Source organism: Engraulis encrasicolus, chromosome 12 (genome assembly GCF_034702125.1).
Source record: "Engraulis encrasicolus isolate BLACKSEA-1 chromosome 12, IST_EnEncr_1.0, whole genome shotgun sequence".
Classification (NCBI taxonomy): Eukaryota; Metazoa; Chordata; class Actinopteri; order Clupeiformes; family Engraulidae; genus Engraulis; species Engraulis encrasicolus.
This window is the reverse complement of record NC_085868.1, coordinates 27,558,520-27,570,200: the sequence shown is the minus strand read 5'-3', so window position 1 is coordinate 27,570,200 and position 11,681 is coordinate 27,558,520. Positions and strand designations below refer to the sequence as shown.

The 11,681-nt window shown below is 45.1% G+C and overlaps 1 protein-coding gene across 3 annotated transcripts in view; it reads right to left on the bottom strand.

The window, feature by feature from the left end:
- The window catches only part of rbms1a (RNA binding motif, single stranded interacting protein 1a), a 49,765-nt gene extending 38,442 nt beyond the window's left edge, over nucleotides 1-11,323 (bottom strand). For all 3 annotated transcript variants that reach the window (XM_063212020.1, XM_063212022.1, XM_063212021.1), the window contains exon 1: nucleotides 11,010-11,323. In XM_063212020.1, the coding sequence (XP_063068090.1) occupies nucleotides 11,010-11,060 (51 nt within the window). In that variant the 5' untranslated portion in view covers nucleotides 11,061-11,323. The remainder of the gene's footprint in view (nucleotides 1-11,009) is intronic.
- Nucleotides 11,324-11,681: the final 358 nt, after the last annotated feature.

Below are 11,681 nucleotides of genomic sequence, written 5' to 3'. Positions count from 1 at the left end.
CATCACATCTCTGGAAAGTTATGCTTTCCTCTCTTGGCAATGACACCCACGTCAGAAGACTGGTGAACCCCTAATCCACTCCATCCCACCCCACCCAACTCCATCCTTTCTCTCCTCCTGAACCTCCGCACCAACGTTTACTGCCTTTGACACGCCAAGTGTCAAGCGACTCAACAACCCCCCACCCCCCACCACCAACAACCTCCACCAGCACTACCACCATTTCTTTTTCCAGAGCCGTCACAATGAGCCGTTCTTGTCCCGACCTGCAAATCACCTCCCTTATCTGGCGGCTCCATTCCCCAAGGGGGTTGCCTGAAAGCCTACACTACCACACCCCCTCTTTCTCTGTCTCTCTCCCTCCCTCCTTCCCTCCCTCCCGGCCGGCCTCCTGCACAGCACAGCAGGCCCTCAATCCCCTTCCAGCACACCCAATGCCCTGTTCCAACTCTCCCTCCCTCTCTCTCTCTCTCTCTCTCTCTCTCTCTCTATCTCTCTCTCTCTCTTTATTTCTTTCTTTCTCCATTTCTTTCCATCTCTCAATTCATCTCCCTCACTTTACACTCATGTCTTTCTCACCATGTCTCATGCTATCTCTCTCATCATCTCTCTCTTCATCTCTCCATTTCTCTTCAATATTCTCAAACTCTATCTCTCACTCTTTCTTTCTGTCTCTCACTCCATCTCTCTCCTCCTCTCTACAATTCTCCCCATGTACATATCTCATGCTCTAACTCTCATCTCTCTGAGCCCCCATCTCTCCCTTAATTTCAAGCGCTCTCTCTCTCTTCCTCCCTCTCTTTCTTTCCATATCTAAGTTTTTCTCCCTCACCTTCCCTCTCTCTCCATTTCATTGAATTTACCTCTCACCCTTCCCTTCTCAAATTCTCTGTATCTCACCCTCCCTATCTTCCTTTCACTATCTTTCTTTCTCTCTCTCCCTTCTCTCTCCCACTTCCTCTGTCCAATTCTTTCCCTCTCTCATCTCGCTCTAAATTTCTCTCTCTCTCTCTCTCTCTCTCTCTCTCTCTCTCTCTCTCTCTCTCTCTCTCTCTCTCTGTCCAAATGTATTTCTCACCCTCTCTCTCTCTTCATTTCTCTCCCCTCTCCCTCTCTTCATTTCACTATCTTTCTCTTTCTCCTTTTGTATTTCCGCCATCCTCTCTCCCACTCACACTCTCCAATTCTTTCCCTCTCCCCTCTCATTTTCAACTCTCTTCCTCCTGCTCTCCTCTCCTCTCCTCTCCTCTCCTCTCCTCTCCTTTCCCCGTGCACTCACAGTTTCCAAATGCTTGTTTTCCTGTCCGGGTGAAACAATGGAGCCACAGGAGATGGGGTGGCAAGGAGATCCCGATATGGGTGCAAGGAGTACAATTATCCCATCCTACCCAACCCTACCCTACCCTATCCGTGAACAGGAGTGATAGGAAGGAGTGCTAACTCTATTCTGCTCGCTTCCTCCTTTTGGGCATCTATAAAAGGAAACACATTGAAGATGGGGTATGCTGAGGACACAGCACACAGGCTCTATAGTACTTTTGCTGAATGAAAAACTACAGGTACAAAATGCCCACTAAACACTCCAAATAACTCCATAACTGCTTCTTCCTATCAGCCTAGAACAGATTAATTGTTCTGTTCTCTTCCACCGTTTGGGCATTTATACTTAGTAAAAGGAAACACATTGATGATGGGGGATGCTGAGGACACAACACAGAGGGTCTACAACAGTGCTTAAGCTTCGTGAAGATTCCAATCCATCCAGGTCAAGTTATCCAAAAGCATTTCGTTGCAAGCAACCAGACTCGTTGTTGGAGCTTGAACAAGAAAGACATCAAGGAGTCCAGATGCTTTCAACTAAACTCTTTTGGGTCTACTACCAGCCATAGTGGAGAACTAGATGTCAATAATACTGTGATACAGTGATTCCAAGCTCCCTGAAGAGTTTCACCTCATTTTAAGCATTTATAAAAGAAAAATACTAACCTAAGAGAGAGAGAAAGAAAGATGGTGAAATAAAGAGAGGGAGGCTGAGAATTTGAGACAGGAGGGGTGAGAGATAAATTCCGAGTGATAGAGGATGAGAGAAATCTAGAGATAGAGGGTGAGGGAGATAAATTGAGAAACGGAAAGAAAGGGAGGGAGGAAGACAGAGAGCACTTGAAATTAATGGTGAGAAGGAGGTAGAGCATGAAATACATGTAGAGAGTGAAAACACATTGGTAGGGACACTGAAGTTATATAGCCAAACACACAGCCATAGAGCTAAGCTTGAAACTGGGAGAGTGATAAACGAAAACCACTAAAAAAGAACCACTATAGGTCAGGAGTCAGGACAGTGAGGACACTACATGCAGTATAGAAACTACACTCCAACTGTTACAGACATAATGCAGAGCTTTTGATTGATTGATTGATTGATTGATTGATTGATTGATTGATTGATTGATTGATTCCAACAACTCTCCAAGCCATAGCTACACCTTTGATAGTAATACTACGGTTGGTTCAGAGTACTTATGACATATGATGGTAGAACCATGGTTACTACAATAAAACCATGGTTCATTTTCATAAGGGAGAGACCTACTGGTATCTGCCCTAAGAATTTAGCTTCCTTCATAAATCAATGAGGCTCGCGACATCAGACACAGAAGCGTTACGAACATTCTACAAAAATAGACCATTCTTTCAATTTAATCTTGATGTTGACCTCACATAATGTAACACATCTAGTGTAACCCTATCCTTATAAGAGGGAGCATATTGATGGGGATGCTGAAGACGCAGAACACAATTCTACACATGGTGCAGAACAGTGCTTGAAGATGGTAGTGTGACAAAGACAATCTCATTGAAGAGTCCTTCCTTACTCCTGTTCTATACCTAGGGTAGCGGCCAAGAGAGTAAATATGCAAGGAAATGCGTTTATAATAATACTGGGTCACACAGGGTCTACTCCAGCCAACGTGCAAAGCTGGAAGATCTGGGCGTGTGATGCTGTTGAGAATGGAAGCCAAGCCTCACAGGGGCTGGCTGTGGATTTATTGCTAATGTGCCTTTTGAGGTTTCAGGAATGACTAACCCCCCCAACCCCCCACCCCCTCCTTCTCCCCTCCACCCCTCCTCTCCCCCTGCCTACACAAACAGCTTCTCCATCACAGCGTTTTATTTATTACTATTTTTTTAGTGCGTCTGGCTTGGGATGCCATTTGGAAAAAAAAAGTGTGTGTGTGTGTGTGGGGGGGGGGGAGTTGGGTTGAGAGTGGAGTGGAGTGGGGGAAGTGGTAAAAAATAATGGTGTGGCTGGGTAGAGGGGTAGGGTAGGGTAGGGAGGGGGTGGGGTGGGGCCGGGTGGATGTGGTACTGGGACTCCTTTTGGTAAGGGGGTTGGAGTGGGCCTGGACTGGAGTGAGTAATGAGTAATGGTTAAGAAAATATTGGCAGACTGGCTGGAGGGGTGTGGTGTGATTTGTTGTAGTGGTAAAAGTGGCGTCAGATCTGAGTAGAAGGGCTGAAGGGTGGGAGGTTGGGTAGCTGGGTAGTTTTAGGGGTGGCTGACTGTGGGGTGTTGGGTTGGGTTGGGTTGTGGTTGTGGTGGTGAGCAGAGGCGATTCTAGGGTATGCTGGGGCCCCAAGCAAAAAATCAAGATAATGAACATTCACAACAAATCACCACTTCTGTAGTTGCAAGTCTTGGCTGTTATTCACCATGTATAGGATTGGGGGCCCCAAGCGGCTGCCTGCCTAGCCTGGTGACAAGATGCGCCTCTGGTGGTGAGATGTGACCAAGTGCAGTCATCTCAGCCCGGCCGGCTCGGTAAATGGGTGTTGTATTGGGTTGGGGTAGTGGTAAAAGTGGCATCAGACTGTGTAAAGTGGGAGGAAGGGGATGTGTGTGTGTGTGTGTGGGGGGGGGGCAGCCTGAGGCAGCTCGGGTAGGGTCATGTGACCAGGTGAAATCAACTCAGCCGACCTGGTTAGAGTATGGGTGAGGGAAGGGGTAAAAAAATGGTGGCAGCCCTGGTGAAGAGAGGTAGGGGTGGGGGTGGGGGGTTGGGGTTTGGTCATGTGACCAGGTGAGCTTGATCGGCCTGGTATGGCTGGCGGAAGTGGGGGGCCCCCGGCCCTCATCATCATCCAACAAGCACATGTGCTCCATCATGGCACGGCACGGCAGAGCTGGAGCGACGACCACCACAGCCCACAGCGCTGATTCACTTCCTTCCTTTCTCTCTGACTCATTCATTAAAACAGCATCCATTCCATTCCATTCCATTCCACACTACACAGCACTCTCCTTTCTTCCCAACAAAATGGCCACCAACTAATTTTGCACCAAAAAAAAATAAATCAAAAAATAAAATTAAGGAGGAAAAAAAATGCGAAAGCTGCCTCAGATTCCAACGGGGAATGTAGAGGGAAAAAAAAGAGAATGTTCATCAAGTACTTCCCCCAACGTATTCACTTCACACAGCGAGTGAAGTGGTGAGAAAGCTAGCTGTAGCTGTGCTATGAATGCTGTGAAGCTGCTTGTGAGTGACTAATCAGCGATGGGTTTTAGAAGGACGCCGGGTGTTGGGTTGCATGAAAAGATGAGAGCGAGAGAGAGAGAGAGAGAGAGAGAGAGAGAGAGAGAGAGAGAGAGAGAGAGAGAGAGAGAAGGGGACCATGCATGAAGAAGATGAAGAGAAATTGCAAGTGTGAGATCCGCTTCTGATGTCAAAGGTGGCAATTGAAGGCAGCGGCGGTGTGCGGTGTGCAACCTTTGAAGGCACCTGGTGAGGCTCCTGGTGTGGATGGATGCTAACAAGGAGCCATATGCGCTCTGACACACTGACCTACTTCAAAAAAAAAAGAGAGAGAGAGTAGCCCTCCACTACCTCACACATGCATTGCACAAGCAGACGTAGTGACACGTGTGAGCGTGTGTGTGTGTGTGTGTGTGTGTGTGTGTGTGTGTGTGTGTGTGTGTGTGTGTGTGTGTGTGTGTTGTTGTTGTTGGCATGGGTTGAAGCCGTGCCCTGTTTTGGATGACACATAGGCCTATTACTTTGTTATAAAGAGTAAGTAGTACGATTCTAATATTTACAATATCCCCAACACCCATTTGGATACAGGTATAGTACATACCCATATGGACTGGTACATTCTACAGACACACACACACACACACACACACACACACACACACACACACACACACACACACACACACACACACACACACACACACACACACACACACACACACACACACACATACACAAAGGTATCCACAGTCACACTCTGTCAAGTTCTCTACATGTTCTCTACGAGCACACGAGACATTCATCCATTCAGTCATGCTCACACAAACAAGTGAAACCGCTAGCTAACTCAGATGGAAACAAACACAGGCACAGGCACACACAGACAAACACAGACAGAGTCAGACGCCCCCACTCTCTCACTTACATACATTTTTCCCTGTCGTGTTGACAGGCAGGCTGTGGCTAAGCGAACACACACACACACACACACACACACACACACACACACACACACACACACACACACACACACACACACACACACACGATACACACACACACGATATACACACACACACACTCTGGAAACTATGAAGTCAGTCCATCTCTTTTTTGCGATGCGTTTCACTTTCACACCTTCAATTTTTGCCGTCACTCAGTTACGGGCAAACAAAACGTAACACATCTCCATTCATTCATTACTTACACTAAGTTCTGTATTTATATATCTATATATCTAGGCCTACTTTTCGCAGGACTTGTGCTAGAGATGGGTATTGTATAGGTACTCTAAGTGTAATGTATGCTTACTGTCTATGGCAATTTGTCTATGTCTAATTGTCTATGTCCACACCTAAAGTCTATGCCTATGTCTGCATGGGAAAGTAACGTGATTTCATATTCTTTGTATGACCAGTGAGTGCATGTAAAGAAATTGACAATAAAGCCGACTTGACTTGACGTCACATAATCCTACAAAAAGAACGACCCTGATGGCTGATGTGTGAGATGCAGCCACACAAGCACCTCATAGGGATAAGATATTTAAATATGTAAAACGTACTAGCTATACAAATGTTAAGATATATAGATATGCAAAACTTATATGGCTATACAAATGTTTAGATGTATAGATATGTTAAACTTATATGGCTATACAAATTCATATAAAAATCTTACATTACAAATTTGCCACTTTTGCCGCTCAAACTCATACAAATTCCATGTACAATGTTTACGCATGGACAAGTATGGGTGCCTTACTTACAGTATATGAGGAATATGAGCAATGGGTCACTGTAATAGTATGTGCCATGTAAGAAATTGATAGTCCATATATGAACCATTTTGTAAGTTTTACATAACGTGTGTATCCCATCGTCCATCTCCATTACTAAATCCTCATATTCAAAGCCCATGAAACCCTGATACTTCATGTAGGACCATGCTACACGAGAGATGTCACTCCATCCCACAACATTTACAATCCTGATGGTTAAGGTGTAAGATATACTCAATATATACGTAGTTCTTAGACATATAGATATGTAAAGCGTACATGGCTTACTTCTATAAGAGGAGAATAAGGAATGGGCCACTTTTACAGTATGTGGTCCATAAAAGAGTTGTAGTATAGTTCACATATGAATCATTGCTAAAACTTTAGAATAACTACCCAAAAAAGCTTTATAAACACTGACATTTAATAATAATCAATATTTAACAAAGCATTTATAAATGTTTGTAAAGGAGTAAGAGAACCAAACTACGACTGCACAGTGGAGTGGGAATCAACTTCTACTGTGTGAGTTTTATGTGGTTTAATGCCTTTTGGTCTTTGGAGGAGAAACTTCCAGGACTGATACGACTGTGCTGTGTCTGCTGTGGTAACATAGGATTTCTTACCAATATATAAATATTTGTAAACATTTTGTTGATAAATAGTTATTTATAAAGTGCTTATGAAGGTATTCATAGGCCTATGGTCCATCCATTTAAGAGTTCTGTTGCAAAATGGTGTCGATATTTCAGAACAGTTGGGAAAATTGACATTTTTGTATTGGGCATTCGATTGCATTGCATTGCAAAATGCATTTTATATATGGTTAAAAAGTATGCTCTCAAAATATTTGAATGGCAAGAATTCACACATACAGTAGATGATAGGACTTCTGAACAGTCATTTCCAATAACAAAATGCAAAAGTCAAAAATGGTGGATACATCGTTTTGCCACAAAATTCTTCACATATTACTAAATCCTCTATTCCAAATTCAAAGCTCTGATACTTTTTGCGGGACCATGCTGGGCTGGTGACACATAATCCTACAACAGAACAACCCTGATGGTTTAGGTGTAAGACATGAGCTGACGAGCCAAGCACATGAAGATATTGTTTTTCCTCTGAGGGTGTAGCAGGAGAGACGCTGAGCCATCTTGAACATCAGGTGAGGCGCATTCATCAATCGGTGTAAGGAGGAGGATCCTGGGGGATCCTAGTGATTCGTCTTGAAGTAAAAACAAGACCGCTCAATTTCAGTATGTCACATGCATCAAACCAGCACTTGCAAAGGAGGGAGGGGGGGGGAGCTGAGGCAAGGCACACACATCTGGGCATTTCTCCTCAGGGTGTGTGTGTGTGTGAGAGAGAGAGAAAGAGAGAGAGAGAGAGAGAGAGAGAGAGAGAGAGAGAGAGAGAGAGAGAGAGAGAGAGAGAGAGAGAGAGAGAGGGAGAGGGAGGGAAAGAAAGAAATGAGAGTGCAATGGTGAGACTAAGTGTAAAATTGGGAGTGTGTGTGTGCCGTGTGTATGGGGGTTTATAGTTCTTTGAATATGGAGCGAAAAGGGCGTGAGACAAAGAATCTATTGATTCCATCCACGGTGGGCGAGTGAATGAACGTTAAAAACTTGGAAAGTAGCCACAGGCCAAAACGTAAAGGCCTCCACAAAGACATGCCTGACCACAAAGCAGAAGCAGGGGTTGTGAAAATGACAGTACGTATAGGCAGGGCCGCTGACAGCTTTTGCTGGGCCCAGGACAAAGTTATCTGAAAGGGCCCCTTACACAATAAGTACAATATAATGGGGACCCAATTCTGGGCCCCCTACCTCCTTGGGGCCGGGACAACATACCCCTTTGTACCCCACTTTGTCGGCAGGCCTGCGTATATGGGTGGGGGGCAGTCACCCCTTTCCGAAATACTCCATCCTCCTCGCACTTCAAGTGTGGGCAGAGAAGATCGCTGTGAGAATAAAGAGTCTCTTTGGCTCCAACCCAGAGAAGTGTCCTCAAGGGTCCTCTTTGGAATGCTTCTCAGCCGTAAAAGAAGAACTTCAATCAAAAACGCAGCACAGGATCCAACCCAGGAACTCTTCTTGGTTGGAGCTGAGGAGAGGCTTGGTTCTATCTCAAATCTATTTTGAGAAACATTCTTCTTTTTATCTATTCTTCTCTGTTGGAGATCAGCTCACCGATGATCCTTTTTTTCTGTAAACCAAAGGCTCCAGCCTCCTTCATCTCATAGGTGCCACAAAGATGATCAAAAGTCACAACAATCTTCAGTGACTCGATGAGCTTGGCAGTGCTTGTATGTGTGTGTGTGTGTGTGTGTGTGTGTGTGTGTGTGTGTGTGTGTGTGTGTGTGTGTGTGTGTGTGTGTCAGAGAGAGAGAGAGAGAGAGAGAGAGAGAGAGAGAGAGAGAGAGAGAGAGAGAAAGAGAGAGAGAGTGCATACGAAATGGCAGAAAAGGACGTTGAAACGATAGGAAACAGTAAGGGAAACTGAGTGAAGAACACAGTCCAAAAAGGGTGGGCCAGATCGCTGCTGGAAATAGATAAAAGATGTAAAAAAGAAAAAAAAAACCTGGACGCAGACACTGCGTTCAAGCCTTCAGGAGGATGCATGGATATGTAGAAGGGAGAAAGGGGGGATGGAGGAAGGGATGGAGCGAGGGAAGGAAGGAAGGAAGGAAGGAAGGAAGGAAGGAAGGAAGGAAGGAAGGAAGGAAGAAGGAGAGGTGGACGAGATTGGATTGTATGTGGAGAGAGACCATCCACCATCCTGTGATGGCGTAGCAGCCTACCCCATGGGAGTGCACGAACAGCACACACAGCCACGCAGAGCGAGCCCGAGCAGCAGCCTCGGCAGCAGCAGCAGTCATCTCTGGCCATATGGTTTGTGTAAACTGTGAAATCGCAAGGCCACACTAACCTAGGCGAGCCTGCATCCCACACAGGCGAAGCTGACGTGAAGGGAGTTCGGTGGAAAGAGAGCAGTGCAACGGAGAAGGCTCTGACGTCTAGAGATCTCTCAATGGAAAATTTGAACTTTTTTGTTTTTTTTGTTTTTTTTATACCCCTCTCTCGGTGATGTAACAATATCACTGACTTATAAAGACCATAAAGCGTCATCCTTTCTTGATTCATTCCTTTATTACCAAAGACCAAATTGAAGGAAAAAAACATATGGTGACTGGTGAGGAAGCTACTGAACATGGCATTGCAATACATGATGAAGCCCAATTCAAAAACAGTGCTAATCCATCCATCACCAACCTTGGCGTTAAGCAATAGGCAGGATGTAGGGTAATGTGCATGTGTATTTTTCGCCTTTAGGCAAATGATGTGTGTGTTTTTCCATCAGTTCCAATATGCTTTTCAGCCATGATTAGAAATATCCGCCACCTTGTTTTTTCATTACAGCTACAACAGGGAAGTGGGGGGATTAAGTACAAGATGGCATGTTGTCATATAGCGACCATCATTCAACTGCATCTCTCATCTCTCTCTCTCTCCCTCTCTCTCTCTCTCTCTCTCTCTAGCCACACCCCTGGGTGGTTTGACCCTGAGTGCAGCTTACAATGGCAGCTCATGCATATGCATGAGCGCTCGAGATTTTCCTCCGGTCGTTCGCTCGCCTCGGAGCATCCTGGGACCCCATCCTTCCACCGGGACAGCAAAAAACCTGGCTCCCAATTCCCACCGAATTTAGAAAAGGAAAAGCCCCACGTTTCTGCTGATGTCATTGTTAGATACAATGTATTAAATGGGGTGTCGATGACAAATGACTGGACATCTTTTTTTCTGCATGTAACAAACACATACCACCCACTGAGATGGCATTGCTTGGAAAAAAAACATCACATGCAGTTTGGGTCATGTATGGTAAATGGATGCACGTTTTAGCCGACAATAGATGAAGGGATCTCTAAATATGAAGGGGTACGCCTATGAATAGGAAATGATAGGGATTGAACATTTAGTAATTGAAAGCGTCAGAAAATTCCTGTTTTATCAGCATCAGCACAGCCCAGGGCTGGGACGTTAATTCACTTACAAACCGGATGTTGAGCGCGATATGGTCGTAGGATACTGTATCTAGTGTGCATTGCAAAGCCGTAGCCTGTAATCTTATATGAAGCGAACAGGAACTGTTTAGCTCATCTGTAACCAAATATGCGTCCGTCATTTTAAAAAAGCGGTGGGCTATGATAAGCCGTTTTTCCTGCTGGTTTATCTCGCATCCTGATCACGACAAAGGTCAACTGGGCTATGTAGCGTTCAGGTCCCACTGCCAATACGAGGCATCACCCATCATCTAAAACCAAATGGCCAATATTCACAAGCAAGTGACCCAGGGCTATGTTTCAAAGAGTCGTTCTCCAAACATGTCCAGCGACACCATTCCCTATTCCAATACTACGAAATACATGCAATCAGTCATCTAAAGCAAGCGAAGGGGAAATCGCTAGCCAGCCAGCTCTGTTACTTTACGCGCACATCTTTACATAAACTGGAGATTTTCTATTCAGTAACAATGTTATAACAATGGTTAGAAACAACTAATAATAACGTGGGACACAAAGAAGCCGACAATAAAGCCGGCAACGATGTACAAAAAGACTCGCCATTTAATTAAGTTGCCATTGCCAATTCACAGTGGGTCACTTCGCGCAACGTTACTATGTAGAGACCTACCTGCTTACGATACGGAGTCCTCATCGGATTGGCTGTATTGGCGAAGATCATTTTAATTCCCTTGATTTTCGATGCTCGACGATGCCAATAAAAAGTATTCAGAGTAAATATCTCACAGTCGACGTTTATCCCGGGGTTCTTTACAGCGCACAAATGATCCACATATCACACGGCTTGTATGGAGGCTTGGATCGCCTTTAAAAATGTAAAACGGGGTATCAGTAAATGAGACCACTGAACGGTGAACTTTAACTGTAAAATATGTCCAAGGTTTATTCTACCTTGGGTCGCCAAACCAGTTTCAGGAACCCGCCCGGTTCATTGATCTGACTTCTGTGGCCCGCAGCCTAGACCCACCTCCTGTGGAAGAAACCACTTTTCCGTGAACTGTTAGGGAAAACCTCAACCTGCACTTTCAACGTCAGGACCACACCGAAGGCTTATCTATACATTGTCAGGTTACGGACACGTGTCCAATTAATTATTCTTGGTTAGCTTCACAATCGGATAAGCAGTTTGTCTTCACAACTCTAAATAGTGGGAATGTGATGCGTCACCCCCCTAAAAAACAGTTTTGGTTCGTCCCGGGACGCATACCACACATTCCATAAACCAACCATCTCATCCCATCTGCAGTACCCGGCAAGAGAAATATGCAAGAACCCGCAGGGG